Raw genomic sequence first — 23,978 nt, forward strand, 5'->3', positions numbered from 1 at the left:
TGGATAGGGGTCAGGGAGCAGGACAGGGAGCAGGGGGGCTTGGATGGGGGGGTGGGGTCCTGAGGGGGGTGGCTAGGGGTGGGAGGTCCCGGGAGAGGGTGTTCAGGAGACAAGGAGAAGTGGGGGTTGGATGGGTGGGGGGGTCTGAGGGGGGCAGTCAGGGGGCGGGAAGTGGGAGGGGGCAGATAGGGGGCAGGCTGTTTGGGGAGGCACAGAACTCCCTACCCAGGTGTACTGTATTAAATTATTCCCCATAGAAAGGTGCTACTTAACGGTGCACTACTTACAGCTGCCAGTCCTGGTGCTCCGCAAATAGCACATTCCTACGGGGAGAATTTTAATACACTACACTGATGGACAGAACCCCAGACCAGCGGTGGGCTAAGCGGCTCAGCCCGCTGCCAGCCTGGGGTTCCATCCGCTGGCTCCTGCCCTCCGGGGTCCTGGCCACCTGCTCCACTGAGCCTGCTGCCAGCCTGGGGTTCCATCCGCTGGCTCCTGCCATCCGGGGTCCCGGCCACCTGCTCCACTCAGCCCACTGCCAGCCTGGGGTTGCATCCGCTGGCTCCTGCCAGCCAGGGTCCCAGCCGCCGGCTCCGCTCAGCCCGCTGCCAGCCTGGGGCTCCATTCACCCAGGCTGGCAGAGGGCTGAGCAGGGGTGGTGACCAGGACCCTGGCCAGCGTACCTGTAAAAACTGGCACGCATCCCACAGGTTGCCGACCCCTGACCCAGACTATCCTCCTGTATATTACAGGCCACCAGCACCCTCACATCAGCTTCAATAACTAGGATGGCCAGGTGTCTGGTTTTCGACCAGAAAGTCTACTGACCGGACACCCAAGGTCTGGTTACTGCGGGCAGGGGAGGCAGGGAGGCATTGAGTTATCACCTGAGCCAGCCCCTACTCAGCCAGGGCTGCCTCCTACCTGCGTCCAGTGGCTGCAGCTCCCTGCCCTGGCTCTGCAGGCGAGTCCCTCCCAACCCCCACAGGAATGGGGGGAGAGGGAAAAAGCAGTGAGCAATGGAGGGAGGGGGAAAGAGGAGCGAATGGGGGGCAGGTCCTCAGAGGGAAGAGGCAGGGCAGAGGAGGTACTAGCACTCCTGCTGGAGTGTCCAGTTTTCAAATATTACGAAGCTGACACCCTGCATAACTGCAACGAGTCCAGAGTCAAGGAGAGCCACGGGAGGCTAGACTGTTCTGTGCCACAGGCAGATAAGAGGAGGGGCTGAGGAGCAGCAGTGCTGGAGGCATGATTAAATGAGATACACCCAGATGATCCAGGCATGCGATGGGGCAGCGTGTCCATCCCATGTCATCCTGGCCCCACACCACCAGCCAGGCTTTATGTCTCCCACCTGGCACTAGCCCAACAAATAACTCCCTGTGGGTGGTTCTTCCCCTTCCAGCTTCTGCCATGCTGGCACTCCTCCCTGCGCTGCCCTGCCTGCTGCTGCTCCTCTCCCTGCTAGGCCCTGGCTCTGCCTCTGATGATGGCACTGTGGTGCTCACCAGCAGTGGTCCCGTCCGGGGCAAGCACCTCTTAGTCGGCTCCAGCAGAGTCACCGCCTTCCTGGGCATCCCCTATGCCAAGCCCCCCATGGGGCCCTTGCGCTTCAAGAAGCCAGTTCCCCACAAGCCTTGGAGGCGCGTCCTGGAGGCCACCAGCTACGGCAACTCCTGCCCGCAGCAAGTGTTTTCTGGTTATCCTGGCAGTGCCATGTGGCTGCCTACCACACCGCTGTCAGAGGACTGCCTCTTCCTGAACCTCTGGGTACCCCAGCCCCAGCCCCCCACTCTGGTCCCCATCCTCGTCTGGATCCACAGTGGGGGATTCTTCCTCGGCACAGCCTCCCTTGACGTCTATGATGGGCGCTTCTTAGCCGCCGCTGAGAGCGTCATTGTGGCCTCCATGAACTACCGGCTGGGGGCGCTGGGCTTCCTCTCGCTGCCGCCAGCCGCCCCAGGAAACGCTGGCCTGTGGGACCAGCGCCTGGCACTGCGCTGGCTGCAAAAGAATGCAGCCGCTTTTGGTGGGGACCCAGCACGGATGATGCTATTTGGCCAGAGCGCTGGTGGTGCCTCGGTTGCCTTCCACCTCCTCTCACCAGGGAGCCGGCACCTCTTTGCCCGGGCTGCGCTGCAGAGCGGAGTTGCCAATGCACCTTGGGCTTCGCTGAGCGCAAAGGAGGCCAGGGAGAGAGCCCGGGCACTCGGCCGACTGATGGGCTGTGGCAAGGGCAGTGACGGTGCTGTGGTAGACTGTCTGAAGAGGAAAGATTCGGAGGAGTTTGTCCGACACGATTTCACCATCACAAGGAACAAGAGGCTGGTTGATTTCCCCTTCTTGCCCACAGTGGATGGGGATTTCCTCCCTGATGAGCCACGGCGGCTGCTGGAGGCCGGGCACATCCACACCAAACCCATCCTCACTGGCATCACTGCCAATGAAGGCTCCATGTTCCTGATGTTCGGCGCTCCCGGATTCAGCCTGGAGAATGACAGCCTGATCAGCTGGGAGGAGCTGGTGGAGGGGGTAAGGTTCATGGTGCCAGGATTGCCAAATGTCTCCATCCAGGCAGCAGCGCTGAGGTACAGCCAAGAGGGGAAGGGGCGCGGCCTGGCGCAGCACCGCTGGGCCATGAACCAAGCTGCCAGCGACTACCTCTTCTTGTGCCCCATGACTGAGCTGGCCGGGCAGCTGGCGAAGGCTGGGACCCCCGCGTATGTCTACGTCTTTGCACACCGCTCTTCCGGCTCGCTCTGGCCCCACTGGATGGGGGTGGTGCACACCACCGAGCTACTCTATCTCTTCGGGACCCTGGCATCCGAGGGGGGAGCCAACCACACACACACGGAGGCCGAGGCGGCACTCAGCCGCAGGGTGATGCAGTACTGGGCGGAGTTTGCCAGGAGTGGGTAAGGCATAACACGGCATCCTCCCCTCCCCCTCTTCATAGTCACCTGCCCCCCAATGCCCCTCCCTTGCCCTTACATATTTGCCTGCCCCTTTTCCCCTGTGCCCACATTCATCTGCTCCCATCACTGTCCCTCCCTGCTCTCTGACAGCACAGTTATCCTCCCAGAGGACAGCCTGGCTTCCATCCCATTAGCAACTCTGGGAACCAGTGGCCATCTCCAGCCAGTTCTGTGCCTCAAGAAGCTCAGACTCTGCTCTCTCTCAGGGCCATGCTACCAGCCTCTTCTCTGGCTTTTTGGTCCTGTCTGCTTCTGACACACTCTGATCCACCAATTAATACCCCAGCCCCTGAGTTTGCAATCAGTCCAAAGGAAACCCCTCTTATTCTCCCAGCGTTAGTGCTCAATTCAGGTTTTCATATGTGGTCCAGTGCCTTCAGCGGTGGCTTCTGTTGTTTCAGTTATCTCTAAACAAAAGGCCCTTTAATTGCTTCCTCACTTAACTTGAATGAAAGGTGGCTAGCATACACACCAACTTCACTGAGGTCTGTGAATGCCCATAGATCAGACACATGCTAGCATGCCCTCAGCATAACATCAACAACATTGTGTGTGTATGTGTGTGTGTGTGAGAGAGAGAGAGAGAGAGAGACACACACACACTCTGGTCTGGGGATAAATTGCCCCACACCCCCGTGTTTGAGACCCCTAGCAGCTAAGGCACATTTCCTTTCCTCTCTCCTGACCTGGCTGGCTAAATTCTTGCCCTAGGAGTCCCACAGGGACAGACAGGAGCAAGGGGCACTGGCCCCTCTACAACAACACAGAGAAGAACTTCTTCCATATCAGCAAGAATGAGTCTCAGGTCAAAAGGCCATTGCCCACACGGCACTGCAGCTTCTGGGCACGTCTTGAGAGGATCTCCGGACCCAAGGGTAAGCGATGGTGCAGGGAAGGGGAAAGGCATCAGCCTCACTCACTCCACCAGAGGAGAAGGAACCCTGAGCTGCATGGTGAGAAGCTCTGAGGGCCAGGAGGGATGGGACAGGCAGGCCATAAGGACAATGAAGAGTTGTGGAGGAATAAAATGCAGTCACTTCTTGGGGAGGGAGGAGGTGGGTATAGCAGCTGTTTAGCAGCCACCCAGCCAACACTGTACAGCTGTTCAGGATAAGAGGTGATGGGGAAATCTCCTATTCAGCTGAAAACACCCGGAGGGGAAGAGGGAGAGCTTAGAGGGCAGGCAGAATGCAATCTACAGCTGGTTAACAAAAGGTCAGGAAAAAGAATCAACTTTTGTGGGAATTTTTTTTAATTAAGTTTTTAATTTTCCAAAATTGTTCTAAATGTAGTATTTCAGGAAGGAAAATCCTGAATTTTTCTAAACATTTTTTGGGGAAAAATTCCATTTTGAAATAATATGTTTGCCACATTTTGACCATTTCTCCCTCTTTCCGAGTGGAAAAGGACAGTGTGTGTGTGTTTGGTGGGGAAATATCCTTTTTAATTTGCCTATTTTAAATGCCCTACAGAAGAAATTTTTTTAAAAATCCAATTTAAAATACAGAATCACAATTCTATTTGAAGTCTAAATGAAAATGTGTTTAATTTTGAAATGGTGATTCATAATTACACAGATGAAAGTTGTCATGTGGTTTCATTTAGGACAGAGGTTCTCAACCTTTTTCTTTCTGAGCCTCCCCGCCCTCGCTCCCACCCCGCTATAAAAACTCCATGGCCCAGCTATGCCACAACAATTGCTTTTCTGCATATAAAAGCCAGGACCGGCTTTGGGGTTAGCAAGCAGGGCAATTGCTCAGGGCGCCACACCACAGGGGGCCCCTGTGAAGCTAAGTTGCTCGGGCTTTGGCTTCAGCCCTGGGTAGTGGGGCTTGGTGGCTCAGGCTCCAGTCCCGTGTCTGGACTGGGATTTGGAACGGGTCCCATATGAGGGGAGATTAAAGAGGCTAGGACTCTTCAGCTTGGAAAAGAGGAGACTAAGGGGAGATATGATAGAGGTATATAAAATCATGAGTGATGTGGAGAAAGTGGATAAGGAAAAGTTATTTACTTATTCCCATAATACAAAAACTAGGGGTCACCAAATGAAATTAATAGGCAGCAGGTTTAAAACAAATAAAAGGAAGGTCTTCTTCACACAGTGCACAGTCAACTTGTGGAACTCCTTGCCTGAGGAGGTTGTGAAGGCTAGGACTATAACAGCGTTTAAAAGAGAACTGGATAAATTCATGGTGGTTAAGTCCATTAATGGCTATTAGCCAGGATGGGTAAGGAATGGTGTCCCTAGCCTCTGTTTATCAGAGGATGGAGATGGATGGCAGGAGAGAGATCACTTGATCATTGCCTGTTAGAACCACTCCCTCTGGGGCACCTGGTATTGGCCGTCGGTGGACAGGATACTGGGCTGGATGGACCTTTGGTCTGACCCAGTATGGCCGTTCTTATGTTCTTATGTTCTTCTTATGTGTGGCAGGACTTTGGCTTTCTGCCCTGGGCCCTAGTGAGTCTAACGCTGGCCATGCTTCGTGGACCCCTGAAACCTGCTTGTGGTCCCCCCGGGGCCCCTGGACCCCTGGTTGAGAACCCCTGGTTTAGGAAATCCCCATGGAAAGGTTAAAGTTTTGACAGCTTTTGTTTTTTTCTTTTCCTCCTGAATGGGGAAAATCCCATTTTTCTGACTGGCTGTAATGGAATCAATAGAGCTGTGATATGCCCTGACGAATGGGAAAATGACAGAGGATCTCTGCTCATCCTGACTGGTTTCATGCCCCCTGTGAAACGGGAACTACAGCAGCACAGCACCCTCTTACACCAGTGGCTTCCGCATGGCCTCCGAGAGAACACCCCCATCCAGTCGTCATCCATCCCACCATCCTGCACCACTTGGCCTTTTCTCTCCCATCCATGTACTTTGCAGATCCAGGCCCCACCTTGCTTCTGTTCACAGCCCTTTGCTGCTATTAACAAGCTTGCTTTGTGTTGTGCAGGCCAACAGATCCCCAGGGCCTAGGGGGTGAATGGAAACCAGAACAAAGAAATTATCATGTGGGGGGAATCTCACTGTCCGGCCGGGTGAAGGAATCTTGTGGCAGGACAGAAGATGACAGCACCACCCCCACATCTGTCTATTCTCAGAGCCTCCCAAATCCATGCTCTGCAGACCTCATTGCTAGGTACATCTGGAGAGTACCCTGCCCTCTCAGCTCCCAAACCAGCTGCTTCTGTCAAAGAGAGATATTACTGCTCCCTTTGGGGGCGCAGTAATAACTCTCTTATCCTCTCTATGGGGCCCATGATCACTCCCACTGGGCCAGGCTCTCATATGTCCCACAGTGCTTCCACTCCTGGGCTCCAGCCCCAAGACGGGTCAACCCCTTTCTCACACCACGATTCAGCAAATTGCACCCCAGAGAACTGCCATCCATCCCCCATCCACCACACACACCTCTGGGGTCATGATCCCCCCGCCCCAACACACACACATACACTGCTGCTGACTGGTTCATTAACAAGGACCATGACAACGAACTGGCCAACCATCCAAAGCTTTCTGCTGAATCCCAAGTGGATTAAAGAATTTTCAGCCTGGAGCTACTATCCTTCCATGTGAGCTCTTTTCTAGCTCGGGGTGGGGTGGAGATACGGGGGCACACAAGGCGGGGGGAAGCCGGGATACATGCTGCTGCTGGGGTTTGACTGGGCAAGTTACAGAGCCTGGAGAGTGCTTAAAACAGGAACAATCTGGATCCACTCCCATCAAGAGCTCGGAACAGACGCCAGGTGTCCTGATTCTCAGCTACCTCTGCTCTAAACACTAGACACCACTGTCCTCCCAGAGCTGGGAGCAGACGCCAGGTGTCCTGATTCTCAGCTACCTCTGCTCTAAACGCTAGACACCACTGTCCTCCCAGAGCTGGGAGCAGAACACAGGAGTCCTGACTCCTAGGCCCCACTGCTCTACTAGACACCACTCCTCTCCCAGAGCTCGTGATAGCACCCAGGAGTCCTGACTCCCAGCCCTCCCACTCTAACCACTAGATCCCTCTCCCCCAGCCAGACATGATTGTGGGATCTCAGTGCAAGCCTTAAAAGGCTCTTTGTTCTCAAATTGCCTGTGCTGTAAACACGAAAAAATAAGCTGGTCATACACAGGGCTTTTGTGTGTGACACACACTGTGATTTGACCAAATTCAATTAGCCAGCCTGTGGCAAAGCCAGGGAATGAGACGTCGATGGGGAGCCTTCTGACCATTTGTTTTTAAACAAAGCAATTTTCCTAGAATGGAGCAGAATGAGAAAAGGTTAGTAATGTTTGTATGTATTTATTGACTACATTCCCATAATTGCTTCTGATCAATTATGGCCATGCCCAAGTAGATCAATACCGTCTGTGCTGTTATGGGTATATGGACATATTATGGCAGCAATCACCAGGGGGCACTAGAGCACAACCTTAAACGTTCTTTTTCTCAGGGTCTGGGCACTGTTCAGTTTTTGAAGATGTTGTTGTTAATTTTGCAATGCAGATGCTGTTTGGGGAGCTGTGGCTGTGGCAAACAGCAAGGGAATTTAGAGTTAAGTCAAGTTTTGGGGCAGAGGTGCTTCTCACAAACTAGGAATTAGTGTGGGGCTGAGATTTTTAAAAGGCCTGCATCCCATTGATGACCACCTCTGTTCAAGGACAGGTGGGTATAGTGTAAATATACAACTCGCAATAGAACATACCCTGACTCTGCACCATCGATTTCACCTTCAAAGCAACTGACCTGCAAGGCTCTGACATCTGCTACCACTTGGCAAAGGGGGCTACAGTATATAGTCAATAAATAAGATAGCTATTATCACTACTTATGTCAATATTTAGCTTCTGTTCAGCCACAGCTTCAAATGAATGTTGCAGGTCTGGAAATCAGGATCAAGGTGTGTCAAGCTGGGGACTCATGAAAAGGGCACCCTGAAATAACCATACCTTCTGCAGCCCGTGTAGGGTCAAAAGCTGCTAGAGGCATAGATTACTCCCATCTTGTGTGTAATTCCTTATCCTGGAGGACAGAGATGGGGGAATTCACCTTACCATACCCTGCACACGCAAAAGCATCCAGTGGGTCCCCTAAAAATCAGCCCTAGATTCAACTTGCCACCCCATCCTCTCCTCTCAGCTTTTTCTGTCCTAGGAAAAACCCACCAGCAGTTCCCTGTTTGATTATCCCCTTCTTGATCCATCTCCACTGCCGCTCTTTAACTTCCAGGGGCTGGGATGATCTGGAACAAAAGGTAGATGTTACACTGTAGCTAGTCAAGGTGAGAAGGACAATTGGGAAGGTTTCAGAAGGAGCTTTAGTCCATTTCATACCGATACCCGCCCCCCGAGGCTCTTTCCCTGCAGACAGTCACTGAGGCTACACCAGGACATTTTTACCCCCTCTCCCCTCGTGTCCCTGAGCCAAATGGAGCAGAATCAAAGGAGCTGCTCTCACCAGGGCCAAATCCCCCCTCCCCTTGCTGGGTAACAACTGGGGGGAGGGATAGCTCAGTGGTTTGCGCATTGGCCTGCTAAACCCAGGGCTGTGAGCTCAATCCTGAGGGGGCTATTTAGGGAACTGGGGTAAAAATCTGTCTGGGGAGTAGTCCCCCCTTAAGCAGGGGGTTGGCTTAGATGACCTCCAGAGGTCCCTTCCAACCCTTATATTACATGATACCCCTTCAACTTCTTCCATACATTTTCTCCTCCCCACAGGAAACCTGACTCACTACTGCTTCAGAGCTGGTACTAGAACCCAGGAGTCCTGGTTCCTAATCCCCCTCGAGCCCATTCCCCTGGCAGAGAACCTAGGAGTCCTGGCTCCCAACCCCCTGCTGACACAGACCCACTCTCCTCCCAGAGCTGGGACTAGAACCAGGAGTCCTGGCTCCTGTGCGGAAGGGAGCTCAGGCTCTCTGGTTTCTCTCCAGGAGAGCTGAGTGGTTTGGTTGGGGGGGGGGGCACATGCCCCACTAGGAGCCGAGCTGTGAGTGCAGCAGAAAGCCAGAGCCCGCAGGGGGCATGTTCAGGGGAGCTGGGAGGGCAAAGGGAACTCCCCTGCCTGCATGGGGCCCTGCCAGGGCTGAGAAGCATGCGGGGGCGAGGAAGGCTATGGTTGGGACGCTGGACCTGCCTGGCAGTGGGGGAATTCGCAGGGACAGAGATTTCGGCACCATAGGGCCCATGTCCCATTCCCCCAACCTGGGGCTGGAGCAGAGCCAGTGTCCCTCAGAGGGAGCCCTGGGGCTGCATTAACAGGGGCAGGAGGGGGGCGGGGGATGTGGTTCCGTGGCAGCTGGGAGGAGGCAGCAGTGGGGAAGGGCAGGTGACTGGTGGTTGTGAGGAGCTGGGGTGTAGCACACTGGGGCTGCACAGGCTCCACTGGGGTCTCTTGCTCTTCATTTCCCCTCCTGTGGGCCTGCCAGGCTGGCAGAACATGGTGATCGGGACCTGGAGCCACAAAGGGACTTAGGCCTTGTAACGCTGAACGTTGCAACACCGAACATTTTCAAAGGCGGATTAAGGTTTCGTGTGGCCCTGGGACAGAGCAAGTGGGGGGCCCCCTCCCGCCTGCAGTCCTGCCCCCATTCGTCCCCTTCAGTCTGCAGCCCACCCGTTCCACCCATGGTCCCATCCCATGCCACCCCCCCACCACTGTGGTCCCCCATTTGCTCCTTTCTGCCCACCCACTGCAGCCCCAAGACCGGAGAACTCTGTCCCCCTCCCCCAGGGTCCTGGGGCCGCAGCAGGCTGTGAGAGCTCCCCCAGCCCTGAGGCTGTGGCAGGGAGCCAGAGCTCCTCCAGTCCCGGGGCCACAGTCGGGTTCTGAGTGCGGGGGCTTCCCCCACTGCCTTGCGCTTCTGCCAGGAAGCAGGGCCAGGGTGCAGGGGATTCCCCTGCCCACCTGGCACTGCTGCTGGGGAGCAGAGCAGGGTAAGGGCGCAGGGGGCTCCCCTACCATGCCCCACCCAGCACTGCTGCTGGATAGTGGAGCAGGATCAGGGCACGGGGGCTTCCCCTGCCCTGCACAGCGCTTGTCTGCTGGGGGTGGGGCATCCATTTTTCCGGTGGCCCCTAATTGGCCGGGGCCTCTGTGCACAAGCCTGGGGTCCCATTGGTTAATCTGCCACTGCTTTTAGTCACCTTGAAAATCACTGGAACAACACTGGGATCCACAAAGCTTGAGTGAGCCACCTCAGCTCCCCGTACTGCCCTGCCCCAATGTGTGGGGAGAGAGAGGGGCCTTAGACTGGGATCCACAAAAGCCGGCACGCACGTGAGGAGAGGAGAGCCCCCTCAGACAGATGCCAATGCGGGGTGCGTGTCCCAAGTCCCTCCCATGGAGTTGGGCACCTAGCTCTGATTGATCCATGGGCTGCCCCTCTCCTGGAGCCGGTGGCTTAGGCACCTACATTGTTTCTTGTGAGAATGAGGCAGGCGCCTGCCTCACGCCATGCAAAACAAACAGCCATGGAGAAGGTGGCAGTGCCCACACAACTAACTTTTAACCCAGTAGCTACAGCACTTACCTGAGGTGCTGGAGACCCAGATTCAAGACCCCCCGCCTTCTACCTCAGAGGGAGAAAGGCTCCAACCAGCACAGTCTGTCATGAGAGCAGCCTAACCACCGAGCTATGGGACAGGCTGATAGAGGAAAGGTGAGGACTAGCTCCTAGCACAGGGGTGGCCAAACTGCGGTTTGTGAGCCACGTGCGGCTCTTTTATAAAGTGCGGCTCCTGGAGCCCACCATAAGAATGGCCACCACTGGGTCAGACCCAATGGTCCATCTAGCCCAGTGTCCTGTCTTCCGACAGTGGCCAATGCCAGGTGCCCCAGATGGAATGAACAGAACAGGGAATCATCAAGTGATCCATCCCCTGTCGCCCATTCCCAGCTTCTGGCAAACAGAGCTTACAGACACCATCCCTGCCCATGCTGGCTAATGGGGGATGCCCCCCATGCTCTGCCTAACAGGCAGGGGGGAGAGCTTGGGGATTCTGCCCTCTGGCGGGGCTCAGGGCTTCAGCCCCATGGGGTGCTCCTGCTGGGGCCCTGAGTCTTGGCAGGTGCCTGCCATGGGGCAGAAGCCCTGTGCCCCGGCAGGGGAGCCCCACAGAGCTGAAACCCCGAGCCCCAGCAGGCGTGCCCGGCTCTTGAGGTTATGAAGATTATTGTATGCAGCTCAGAGGGTCAGTACGTTTGGCCACCCCCGTCCTAGTACATGGCACCTGTGATGGGTTGGATCACAGAAACCCCCTGGGAGCTGCCACCTGATGTGCCAAGACTACCTCCACTGCTGTTTCCCCCCCCAGCTCAGGACTCCAGCACCCTGTCTTGCTGAGCCAGACACTCCCGTCTACTCCAGCAAAGACCCAGGGTCTGAATTACTTGCTCCAACGCTGTGGGTTTACCTGAAAACAGCTCACGGAAGTGTGCTTGTCTTTAGCACTCAGGTGCCCAACTCCCGATGGGATCTAAACCCAAATAAATCCATTTTACCCTGTAAAAAGCTTATGCAAGGTAAACTCATAAATTGTTTGCTCCCCCAGGTATTAATACATACTCTGAGTTAATTAATAAGTAAAAAGTGATTTTATTAAATACAGAAAGTAGGATTTAAGTGATTCCAAGTAGTAACAGACAGAACAAAGTAAGTCACCAAGCAAAATAAAATAAAAATGTGTAAATCTATGTTTAATCAAACGGAATACAGATAAGATCCTCACCAGTTCCAGAATGCTCCTTTTTACAGGCTAATCTCCTTTTAGCCTGGGTCCAGCAATCGCTCACACCCCCTGTAGTTACTGTCCTTTGTTCCAGTTTCCTTCAAGTATCCTGGGGGGTGGAGAGGCTCCTTCTTTTGCCAGCTGAAGACAAAATGGAGGGGTCTCTCTCGGGTTTAAATAGACTTTCTCTTCTGGGTGGAGACCCCCCCTCCTCATTCCTATGCAAATCCAACTCCAAGATGGAGTTCTGGAGTCACCCGGGCAAGTCACATGTCCATGCATGACTCACAGTCTTTACAGGCAGAAGCCATTGTCCACATGGTATCAGGGTCGCCCAGAGGATTCAGGGGGGCCTGGGGCAAAGCAGGGGAGCTGTGGTGCTTGTACTCACCAGGCGGCGGTCAGGGTCTTCGGCAGCATTTCGGCGGCGGGGGGCCCTTCAGTCGCTCCACGGCTTCAGCAGCACTGAAGGGTCCTCCGCTGCCAAAATGCCGCCAAAGACCCAGACCGCCGCTGGGCCAGGGCTCGCGAGGCCCCTGCAGGGCCTGGGGCAAATTGCCCCACTTGCCACCCCTCCCCCCCCCCGGGCAGCCATGCATGGTATCTTGTATGTCTTTAGGAAGACTTTTTATGTGGATTGGAGCATTCCAAGATGTATTGTTCCCCAAGTGCTTCCTGATCAGCTACTTAACCTTGCAAATTCCTTTCTAAAGAAGCTGACCAAATGCCTCACAAAGCTTACTTAGAAATCAAGCCAGTATACAGCCAATATTCTTAACCTCAAGTACAAAATGATATATGTGTACAAACAGGACGAATAGATATAGCAGACCATAACTTTTACAGAGATATGTTACATGGCACAGGCAGCACAAAACATATTCCAGTTATGTCATACTCCCATAAAGCCTTATGGGAGGTACCGTCACAGCACCACTTTAACAAGCCACTGGGGACATTCAGAGCTGGGAGCCGCTGTGCTACCCCTCAGCCTCAGCAAAAGTGAGTTTTGCTGGAGATTAGATGGTGTGTCAGCTCCCTGCCACACCTCTCTGTTTTCCTCACCAGCGAACTGCTCAGCACTCTCCCAACCCAACCCTCACTAACAACTGGTGAACTCCAGCCCCCTGAGTGCCTCCGAGATGGTTCTCTGCAATGCACAGCCCCTATCACTGTACATTCACAGAAGATATTAAGTTCAGTTCTCTGTTAAAGAGTCAGTACTTTACAGCTTGTTAACTGAACTAGGGTAAATACACCCTCCCTTGAAACACAGCCCTGAGTTGCTTTGTAGTGAAAGTAGAACAAGTGTATTAAACGAAAGTCATAGCTTAAGGGCATGGCTACACTTGCAGATGTGGAGCACTGGGAGCCTTCGGAGACTGCAGCAGGGAAAACGCTGCCCTGTGTTTACACCGACAGCTGGAAGCGCACTGGCATGGCCACATTAGCAGCTCTTGCAACGCCACAAAGAGCAGTGCATTGTAGTAGCTATCTGTGGTGTTTAGATGTGCTTGTAATTATTAGAACTGGGAGCACTGGCTGTTGGGAGTCTGAAAGGACAGGAAACAGGAAGGACGGGGGAGGAGTTGAGGAGGCTGAGTGAGAGTTACAGAGGGTGCAGCAGCAGCTTGGTAAAGAGCTTTCCACTGTAAAAATAAAATCCTGTTGAAGTTTGTTAGTACTTTGCCTGGTTGATACAACATTATCCCAGCATTCAAGTGGCTGCAACGTGCTTTTCAAATGTGGGGGGTGGAGTGTGACAGGGAGTGTGTTGTGTGTATGTGGGAGGAGAGAGAGAGTGGGTTTTTGGGGTGCTGAGTGTGTGTTAACATGTTGTCTTGTAAGTTCAGACTCCTCCCACCCCCTGCCACACACACTCACAACAGCAACAGCAGCATTCCACACTAATGGCTTGCTTTGTCTCAGAGCAGATAAGCAGCCGGCTGTCAGAAGCGGGGCTTTGAAAGGGCATATCCGCATTCCTGCAGCTGATTCCAAAACAATGATAAGAGTGCCACTTGACTTAAGGGGATTATGGGACGTTTCTGGAGGCCAATCAAAGCACAGTAATGCAAAACCTTATTCACACTGATGCTCGGGCGAGCAGCAAGCTTTATGCTTCTCATGGAGGTGGATTATCAAGAGCACTCCAGCTGCAGAGTCCAGGTGCTCTAGGTGCCATGCCAGTGTGGACGAATCGGAAGTTAGGGTGCCTGGGAATGCTTTAATGAGCTCTAACTTGCAAGTGTAGCCAAGCCCTAAGTGATACCTGGTAGAAGGAATAAAGACAGAAAGGGTCACAAACAAACAAAAGTAAAATTACGCTTCCTAATGGCTAGGAGCTAACTTAACAAGCACCAATCTTTGTACAAGGTAGTTTCCTCACTAGTCTTCCATTCCCAGCAATGGCTGGCTAGCTTTCAGCCAGAACCCCGCTGTCGGAGTTCAAGGTGCTGGTTTTCCTTGTCTTCTCAGCTGAAGGATATTTTAGGGATTTGCTCCCTGTCTCTTCATAATCCAGTAAACCTTAGAAATGTCTTCTTCTGACATGTCTCCCCAGCTACAGTTCCTTTTCCCTGCTGGGGGTGGATGCTATCCCATGCTGTCTGCCTCTATGCTGCCTCACCTTCTCTTCTGCTGGCAATTTAGACGATGCAAATGATCTTTTCCTGTAAGCTCCAATACAAATGAATAGCCCACTGAATTTGGCCACACCTGCCCTTCAGGGAAAGCTCCTGACACCTTCTATCCTGTGTGAAGTTTCAGGTGGGACATTAGAGAGACCTTCACCTTGAAGCTTTTCCCACAGTCTAAGCATTTATAGGGTGTCTCTCCCATGTGGGTTTTCTGATGTCTAATTAGGGCTGAGCTCTGCGTGAAGCTTTTCCCACAGTCGGGGCATTTATAGGGTCTCTCTCCGGAGTGGATTCTCTCATGTGTTATAAGGGCTGAGACCTGACTGAATCTTTCTTCACAGATGGGGCATTTATAGGGTTTCTCTCCTGTATGGATCCTTTGATGTGTAGTAAGGGCTGATCTCACACTGAAACTTTCTCCACACTTGGGGCACTTATAGGGTCTCTCTCCCGTGTGGATTCTTTGATGCACAGTAAGGTGTGAGCTCTGGCTAAAGGTTTCTCCACAGTCCAAGCACCTATAAGGTCTCTCTCCTGTGTGAATTCTCTGATGTTTAACAAGTTCTGAGCTCTGATTGAAGTTTTTCCCACACTCAAGGCACTTATAGGGTTTCTCTCCCGTGTGGGTTCTCTGATGTTTACTAAGTTCTGAGCTCTGATTGAAGCTTTTCCCACAGATGGGACATCGGTAGGGCTTCTCTCCTGTGTGAATTCTTTGATGTCGAAGAAGGTCTGAACTCTGCTTGAAGCTTTTCCTGCAGTCAGGGCAGCTGTAAGGTCTCTCTCCTGTGTGAACTCTCTGATGTACAATCAGGTTTGATCTCTGGTTGAAGCTTTTCCTGCACTCAGCACATTCATGCCGTTTCACTTTAGTGCTGATTCTCAGCTGCACTGTGGTCCCATTGAGGTCCTTCAAATCTCCCCCACGGTGACTGGATTTTCCCTGTCCATCTCCTGGGGGGTTTCCCAGTTGCCCCTCTGGCCTGTGTTGAGTCTCACAGGATTCTCCCAGCTCAGAACTTTGGAAAATACCCTCTTCAGGTCTTCCCAGCAATATCCCACATGGTTCCACTTGCTCAAGACTTTTTTGCTGAGGACTTTCGTCCTCATTCTCACTCACCATCACATCACCTGCTGGGACAGAGAGAGAATCCAGACAGGAATCAGTCCCTGTGTCAGGGGGAAAGGGTACCTGAGAAAGGGGATGAGAATGAGGAAAACAAACCCAAATAACTTCTGGGGTGATCAAAAACTCAGGAGTAGAATCTGAATCCCAAGACCTTCCTTGAAACAGAGAGAGGAGAGGACCAATTCTGCCTCTTTAACCTATCTGAACATTCTGAGAGACATGAGCTGCTGCCAGATGTTGGTCAGGGTGGGAGGAAAACCATGAGTAACATCTGCCAGGAAGATAGAACACCTCATGGGCATAATCTTGACTAGGTAGAGATAAGGCAGAAATGGGGGAGTTTATGGGGCCTGTGTGAGAATGCCAGATGTTTATGCCAAGGCTGGATGATTTCTGCATTTGTTCAAACAATTCCTCACCTGACCGGCACCTCTCAGGATCACTTTTTCCATGGAGCCACGGTGACCTAGGACTCATGGCTCTTCCCCCTTTTCCAGCTAGGAGATCATGTTGGCTGTGGGAACTGGAAATCCAGCTCAGGGGAAAGAAAACAGCTGAGGTTGAGACTAGGGTTTTACAGTTATTCTCAGATGTTTCCAGATGTGCCAGGTAGTGCCTTTGTATAAACCAAATGGATTGAAAAATGGTCTTGGAGATCCTTTGGGGGAGGTCAGGTGTTTATAGTGGCATGTGATTCCTGCAGAAGGAGATCCCGGGATCTCCATAAATTGGGGAGTCTTATGATTCTGGCTTAGGAATTGGACCATCTCTTACTCCTTTCTAATATTGCTGAGACCAAAGCCCTCTCCAGGCATGGACCCAGTTCTCTGTAGGGAGGGACACTGTGCGCCCATGTTTAATAATACGGAGAGGAACATGCAACTCTTCCTCTCCATTCGAAGTTCTGGGGATGGACTAGCATCTCCAATGTGTCTCTGAATCTCCTCTCCCTTGGAAGAGGGTGTGGAGTGGTCATATGGATTCTGGGGGTGATGGGGCTTGTCCCCTCAAAATATAAGGGAGCAGCAAAGAACCCTGAGCAGAAGCCAACCCACGTGCCTCAGAGAAACCCGCTCCCCCAGCTTCTAATTCCTAAGGGTACAGGGATCCTTACCCAGTGAGGTCACATTCTCACAATTCTCCTGCATGATGAGTCTCCTTCTTGAAGGTCACTGGCCCCTGAAATAGCAAGAGATCCTCATTCAGTACCTGCTGCCCCAGCCACAATCCCACCAGCTCACTCCAGGAGAGGGCTGGAAAATCCCCCTTCCCGCAGAGAACAGGGAACTTTCCTTGGGAGAGGTGGAAAATTTCCAGATGCTTTAATTGAAAACATACTGGTTGTGAGGTGAAAACCTGATGCCCAAGAGCCGCCGACTCTACTGAAAGCATCATGAATCTCATATTTAGTCTGGAGTTTTAGAAGTTTCCCATGATCTCACAATTCCTGACGCTGAACTCACTTGTTTTCCCTTGTTCATCATGGCTGTCAGCTCCCATTACCTTCAGAAATGCTGAAGTCAAGTCATCCTTACTCAAGAGAGACAAGGGTGATATCTTTTATCGGTTCAACTTCTGTTGGGGAGAGAGACAAGCTTTCGAGCTTACACAGAGCTCTTCTCCGGGTCTGGGAAAAGTACTAAAGTCAGGGTGTCACAGCTAAATGCAAAGTGGAACAGATTGCTTACAAGGCCCCATTCAAGGTGAAATGGCCTGTTAACACCACTGTAGCAGTCATAGAACAAAAAGGGGGTTAGAGAGTGACAGATTGTTGTAATAAAACCATAAGCCATAAAATCAGTGTCTCTGTTCAGTTCATGATTTTTAGAGTCCAGCAAAGTTATGAATTTAAGCCTCCAGGCTCATTTTTTGAAGGTATGGAGCAGGTTTCTTCTGAGGATGAGGACTGAGAGTTCACATACAGAGTGATCATTTGTGAAAAGTGTTCACCCACAGGCGATAGAGCATTTTTGTCTTTTTGCATTTCTACGTGTCAGTTCATTCGCGAGCATAGAGACTGTCTGGTTTCACCCACGTAGTTGTTACTGGGGCATTTAGTGCACTGGGTGAAGTACACCCCATGTCATGATGGGCATGTGTAGGACCCATGGATCTTGAAAGGTGTGTTCTGGAGGGTGTTGATCATTGTAGCAGTGGAGATATGTCTGCAGGTTTTCCATCTGTTGTTCCGGCAGGGTCTGGTACTGCTTTGAGTTGGTGTGTTCTGGTCTACCCATCCAGACTAATAGTCATTGATGGAGCCACCTTCTTTGGTGGGGTGTCCTTGTTTGGTAAAGGTGGTTTTAAGTGTGTTAAGGTATGTATCCTGGCCTTTTTCCTCAGAGCATAATATATGGCATCTGAGTGTCTGGCTGTAGATAACTGATTTCTCGGTATATTTGGGGCAATTATTGGATCTGTGAAGGTAGGTGTGGTGATCTGTGGGTTTCTTGTATATTGTTGTCTGTAGGGTTCCATTATTGCAGCTGATTGCTGTCCAAGAAGTTGATGCTAGTGTGGAAGTATTTCAGAGAGAGTTTAATGAATGGGTAATGATTGTTGAAGTTGTGGTGGAAATCTATGAGGGAGCTGAGGTGATCTGTCCATAAGATGAAAATATCATTGATATATCTCAGGTACATCATTGGTTTCATGGTTCATTTGTCTAGAAATTTTTCTTGGAAAAGGCTGGCATTTTGGGGAGCCACCTTAGTAATAACTATGGCTGTTCCCGTAGTATAGTTGAGGACTATTATTGTTCATTCAATAATTATTTATTATTATTCCAGATGGCCACCATTTCCCTACAGATCTTCCAGGCATGTGGAAGTAAGGCAGCTCCTAGTAATGGTCACCAGCTCCTATTGTTTTCAGTATGGTCAAAGCCATGCTCTCCTCAGGGAATATGGCTGGGGCCCTGTGGTTAGGAGGCTGGATATATAAGAACATAAGAATGGTTTATACTGGGTCAAACCAAAGGTCCATCTAGCCCAGTATCCTGTCTACCAACAGTGGCCAATGCCAGGTGCCCCAGAGGGAATGAACAGAACAGGTAATCATCAAGTGATCCATCCTCTGTTGCCCATTCCCAGCTTCTGGCAAACATCCCTGCCCATCCTGGCATGGACCTATCCTCCATGAATTTATCTAGTTCTTGTTTGAACCCTGCTATAGTCTTGGCCTTCACAACATCCTCGGACAAGGAGACACCATGCATAGAAAAGGAGACATGGGAAGCTACAGCCAGACTGAGGAGGGTGCAGGGGAATTAGTGAGGGGTGGAGGGGCGAGAGGTGGATTGTGGGGCAGTGCGCAGGGTTGTCCATGTCCAGTGGGCAGACTGAGGGGGGAGGAGGAGTAGTGAGATCCCGGGAGGGGAGGAGGAGACAGACAGAAGAAGGTAATGAGTGAGAGGCAGCAGGGAGAATGAGGGCTGATGCAAGGCACATGGGGGCAAGAGAGAAACAGAGGCCCATAGGAGTATGGGGGAGGGATAGAAGGAGGCTGAGAGCAGTGCAGGGGGTTTTCTGGGGACCAGACTGAGCCTGACAATGGTTTAGGGAAATGTCATGGATTAAGGAGTGCAGGGGAATGTGGGGTGAAGGGTTGGAGGCTGTGGGGGGTTGTAGATAGGGAACACAAGGGCATGTGGGGTGGCTGATGTGAGAAGTACACGGAAGATGTAAAGGGAACGGTGGGTGACTAGAGGGGCAGGTGTGAAGAGGAGACTGTGAGGATCAGGGGAGAAGAGACTGGTGACAGGGCAGTGATGAGGGAGGTGTGGAGTTGGACACAGAGTGGCAGATCCCCCTATCCCAGGAGTAGGGGAGGGTCAGTAGGTGGAGTCTCCCTGTGAGGAGGGAGGCTTCAATTTTGCATGTGCACTGTGGCAGGTGGAGTTTTGCTCTTGTGATGCAATAAGTGTGCACGCACGCATGCGCACACTCACTCACACACACACACTCCACTCACTCTCTCTCACTAAGGGGCCAGGTGGCTTCCCCCCACAGGCTTAACCACCAGAAGATAAATAAAATCACCCTGCCCCACAAAGTGTATTTTTAAACCTTGTGATATTCAAGCCCAGTTCCCAACTTTCCAGAGTGACTTGAATGCGCTGGCTGTGCGCCTCTGATGTCTGCGTGGTCAGTCGTTTGTTACCTCTCATACGGGAATTTCCACCCCCTCCTGCTGGGCTTTTCCCTACAACTTATGTACCACATTGAAGCAGGCTCAGAAGGGATTTCACTTGCTGGGTTCCTACCTTTCTGCATTCCCCACCCCAGCTATAGCCAGATCAAACCCACCAGCAGTTCTGTCCTTTACCTGCCCCCTGGGAGGACTGGGTGATCTGGAGCAAAATATGAATGTTACTCTGCAGCTTGCCAGGGTGAGAACAGCAGCTGGAGCAATTCTAAACTCTGTGACACTGGGGAAGATGCTTAGTCATGTTTTTACTTTGTTGATCCAGGATCATGCTTTGCATGTGCACCCATAACTCTTTTGCATGCATCCCACTCGCCCTTCATTAGAGTGTGCAAATGGCATCTATGTGCACACACCCAGCATATGAAAACATACCAGGTGAGGCTACATTTTGGATGCCAATTCAGAGGCCATGGTAAAATATTTTGTCTCTGTTATTTCAGAGTTTTGGGGAGTGTCAGTTTCCTATGGAAAAAAATCAATGAAATAATAACCATGCCCCAGCCTTGCCCCTCTCTATCACTTTGCATCTGGGGCTCTCAAAGTTCTTTACCCTCCCACCCCCCTCCCCAGCCTCACGGTCCCTGTGCAATGGGTCAGGCTCAGTCAAAGACCAGAGCCACAGAGACCTGCCCTAGGGGGAAAGACAGTGGAGACTAATCACCCTGCCTGATGTAGCTTTTCAGCTACATTTCCCAGCACTTTAGAGGAACCCATCCTCTACAGCAGGAGTAGGCAACCTATGGCACATGTGCCGAAGGCGGCATGCGAGCTGATTTTCAGTGGCACTCACACTGCCTGGGTCCTGGCCATCGGTCCGGGGGGCTCTGCATTTTAATTTAATTTTAAATGGAGCTTCTTAAACATTTTTAAAACCTTATTTACTTTCCATACAACAATAGTTTAGTTATCTATTACAGACTTATAGAAAGAGACCTTTTAAAAACGTTAATATGTATTACTGGCACGCGAAACCTTAAATTGGAGTGAATAAATGAAGACTCGGCACAGCACTTCTGAAAGGTTACCAACCCCTGCTCTACAGCCCGGCCCCAGCCCTTCCCCCGGGTCTCTCCCCTCACCTGCAGGCTCCGGCTCCGGGGCTGGTGGTGGAAGAGCCCGGAGCTGCCCCAGGGGCTGGTTCCAGCCACCGCAGAAAGTCCCCTGTTGGTTTCTCTGGTCTCTCCCTGACACAGAGCAGCAGGTCTCCAGATCACAATGGAGGCAGCAGTAACGTCTTCTGGAGCCTTGATTACTAATCAGTCAAAAGCAGGAGTCACACAGCGCATGATGCTCGGTTGTGCTACCTAGATATACTGTATAGTTGTATTGCAGAAAAGCCTCAGAGCCCTTAACTCTCCCCCTTCCTGCTTTCCCCCTGCCAGCATCTGTTACAAAGATTCAGCCACTTCCTTGGTCCCTCCTACCAACCCGGGCTGCAGCCCAGTCAGTGGGCCAGCTGTAACTAAAGCCCAGAGCATCTGTCTGCAGGGAAAGAGCCTGGAGGGAATCGGGGTGTGACATGGACTAAAGCCCCCGCTGAAGCTTCCCCAATTGCCCTTCTTGCCCTGCCAGGCTGCAGAATAACAGCCACATTTTGCTCCAGATCCTCCCAAGGGATGGTGAACATTTGCTAGTTTGCTGTCGCTGAGCAGGCCGGAGCAGTCTGAGCAGGCTTGGTAACATCTGCTGAAGCTGCTCCCCCCCCAGCCATGTAGTTATACCAACATAGGTCTGTCGTGTAGACCTGGCCTCAACCCTTTCAGACCTGATGGGTGTGGAGCAAACAGGCCCCTGCCAGTGCCGGAATGCTGGGAAGATTTACCCATCGCTGCGGAGTTCACAAGGACCCCCCGGCTTGTCTCAAGATAACGGGGTAGATTTTTAAATGAATAACCCCCCCACACTCCCCTGAGCCCCCCACTCTTCTCCTCTCCCTGGGGTGCCCCCCTGCACAACCATGCTGTCTGTACCCCCCCTTTCCCCTTCCATCTCCTTATTGCTCACCCCTCCCCTTCTGGCCAGGCAGAGGTGGGGACCCCGCTGGGGCCTGATCCTGCTGCCCCCACCCAAGGCCCTTCTCTCCATTTCCTCTACCTGAACCACGACTCCCTGCCCCACTGCCCCCTACCCCACCACTAAGCCCCTGCAGGGAAAATGAGCTAAAGGCAGCAGCTCTAGGACTGGCAGACACGCGGGGAGCAGCGATGGGGGTGAAGAGGGGGGTGGGACACGCAGCACTTCCCCCCCCCCCCCGTGAGGAGGGGGGGACACCCAGCAGTTTCCCCCCTGTTCTCTCTCAATTACCTGCAGTCTCCGGCTCCGCCCGGTGGCTCCCGGCTCCCAGCAGCAGCAGCAGCAGCAGTAAATCGCAGCTCCCGGCTGTGCTGAGCGGTGGGAGCAGCGCCCCCGCCACCAGTCGCAGCACCCGGAGCCTCCCCTGGTTACAGTGTGTCCGGGCGGCTGTTCCCGAGCTGGGGCTCGCATTGCATCTGCATTTCCGGAGCTGCGGCCGCCAGGGGGCTCTGTGCAGGGCTCGGGGAAGGGAAGCGGCTGATCGCTGAACGATCCTGCTCCCCCGGCTCAGGATATCGGGGGTTGAACTTCCTCCCGGGTCACACGGTGCCGCCTGCCTGGTGCGGGAGCCGGGACTGAGACACTGCTGCTCCCCAGCGGGGAGAGACCTGCACTGACCGCCCCCGCCCCAGTGCCCAGCCGGGGGGACTCTCTGCGGGGGCAGCCCCGGGCTCTGCCGACACCAGCCCCTGAGCCGGAGCCTGCAGGTGAGGGGCGAGACCCGGGGGAAGGGCTGGGGCCGGGCAGGAAAGTGACTCTGCACCAACGGCCCCTCCTCGCCCCAGCTCTGCTCCCGGGGGGGGTGGGGGTCTGCGAGTCCCAGAGCTGCTGCCCTCCCTGACCCCCCCCCCCCAGCTCTGCCCCCCTGAGCGCCCGCAGGAGCCGAGCCAGCTCCGGGGAGCGAACGCCCCGGGCCGGGCCGGGCCAGGGACCGAGTCTCTCAGCCCGAGGGGAGGGGGCGGGAGGGAGACAGGGGCAGAGCCTGGCAGGGGCAGCAGGAGCGATCAGTGGGGAGGGAGGTCCCGGCTCCCAGCCCTGCCCAGCCCCATTCCCTGCAGCACCCCGGGGCACAGTGACTTTCCGGGGGAGAAGGGGAGGGGCAGGGAGAGGAAAAGCCAGTTCCTGCCTCTGCCTGGTGCCCACATTGCTGGGGGGATGCGCTGCCCTGGGGACAGTGTCAGGGGATCCCCCAGAGCGGCTCCTTTGGTTCCGCTTCTTTCAGAGATTCTGTGCCTGGAGGTGGAGATTAAAAGTGTCTCACTGGGTTTAGTCCTGGTAAGAGGAGCCAGAATAATATTACAGGCCACTACGAGTCATAATTTGCTACTTTGCTGTTGTTCCTGGGCAGGCTTCAAGTTCAGCCATCTGAACATGTTCAGTAACATCTGCTGAAGTCACTTCCCTCGCTGGCCGTCCGAATCTGCTCCCTGCTGTAAAGGGAGATAGAGAGGGCTCAAATCGTGGTAGCCAATAGGCAGATCATGGGCCAAAACTGGACCACCAGATGCTTTTGAGTAGACCCCACAATTATTTTTATTTATTCATTATTATTGTGGTTGTTTGTATAATTTTTCTCTGGCCATACCTTGACCAAGAAATTTGGACCTTGACAAAAAATAGTTGACTATCCCTGCCTGAAATGATTGTAGTTTCTCTCCTGAAGCCGGCTCTGTTAGTAGGTGTGTTCCAGTGTGACACCTCCCATTTCTGGAATATTTGAGCTCACTATAATACCAACCTCTGATGTCAACAGGGAACTTAAAGGCTGCTAATTCCTTATTTTAATTTAAATACAAAGTTCGTTTGTATATATATATAATGTTGATCACTTGTACAGAGAAAAACTTTGTATGCAGAAGGGCAACCTGGACTGTCATGGATTGTGACAATTTAGAATATTGGTCGTTCTATAATTCTTTCCCCCTCCCCCTTTTTACTTGTACTAAATTGACTCTGAAGACAGGGGTAGTCATCTCATCCTCTGGAGGGTCAAAACTCCATGAAATTCTGTAGTGTTGGCTACCACACCAATATAATTGTCCGGATTAAATTCTGCTGCAGACAGTGAAGATTATTGCTAATTGTGGTTGCTTTTCTTGATGCACTTCATCTGGCCTCATATATGCAAATAAGATGATCTTGCACTCGGATTGAAAAAACGAACTGACACTAAATATGAGCAGTGTGGAGGGTTTTTTTTGTTTTTAATCCTTAGCTGGAAAAATAAAATGGGGTGTGTG

The 23,978-nt window shown here is 52.6% G+C and overlaps 3 protein-coding genes across 4 annotated transcripts in view; 2 read left to right on the plus strand and 1 right to left on the minus strand.

The window, feature by feature from the left end:
- Positions 1-1,290: 1,290 nt before the first annotated feature.
- LOC120383003 (acetylcholinesterase-like) lies at positions 1,291-6,489 on the plus strand. Its single transcript, XM_039500585.1, is given in 5 exon segments — positions 1,291-1,353; positions 1,355-1,397; positions 1,400-2,918; positions 3,690-3,853; positions 5,927-6,489. Coding segments are annotated over 5 exon segments (1,812 nt in total). The 3' UTR covers positions 5,950-6,489.
- Positions 6,490-7,259: 770 nt separating this feature from the next.
- Positions 7,260-22,131, minus strand: LOC120383028 (zinc finger protein 239-like). 2 transcript variants are annotated; one of them, XR_005588326.1, is made up of 4 exons: positions 21,970-22,131; positions 20,745-20,917; positions 16,571-16,635; positions 7,260-8,201 (listed from the first exon to the last, which is right to left on the minus strand). XR_005588326.1 is itself a non-coding variant. In XM_039500653.1 (4 exons), exons 3-4 carry the CDS (start codon positions 16,602-16,604, stop codon positions 14,437-14,439), a joined length of 1,059 nt encoding a protein of 352 aa, XP_039356587.1. In that variant the 5' UTR covers positions 16,605-16,635; positions 20,745-20,917; positions 21,970-22,131; the 3' UTR covers positions 13,635-14,436. The 2 variants fall into 2 exon arrangements, 1 of the variants encoding a protein (XP_039356587.1); XM_039500653.1 differs by lacking the exon at positions 7,260-8,201 and adding an exon at positions 13,635-15,461.
- A 55-nt stretch (positions 22,132-22,186) lies between these two features.
- Positions 22,187-23,978, plus strand: part of LOC120383114 (zinc finger protein 850-like) — a 28,187-nt gene continuing 26,395 nt past the window's right edge. Inside the window, exon 1 of the mRNA XM_039500739.1 lies at positions 22,187-22,445. The gene's annotated coding sequence lies outside the window, so the exon portion shown is untranslated. The remainder of the gene's footprint in view (positions 22,446-23,978) is intronic.

The sequence above is a fragment of the Mauremys reevesii genome, linkage group 15, assembly GCF_016161935.1.
Source record: "Mauremys reevesii isolate NIE-2019 linkage group 15, ASM1616193v1, whole genome shotgun sequence".
Lineage (NCBI taxonomy): Eukaryota > Metazoa > Chordata > Testudines > Geoemydidae > Mauremys > Mauremys reevesii.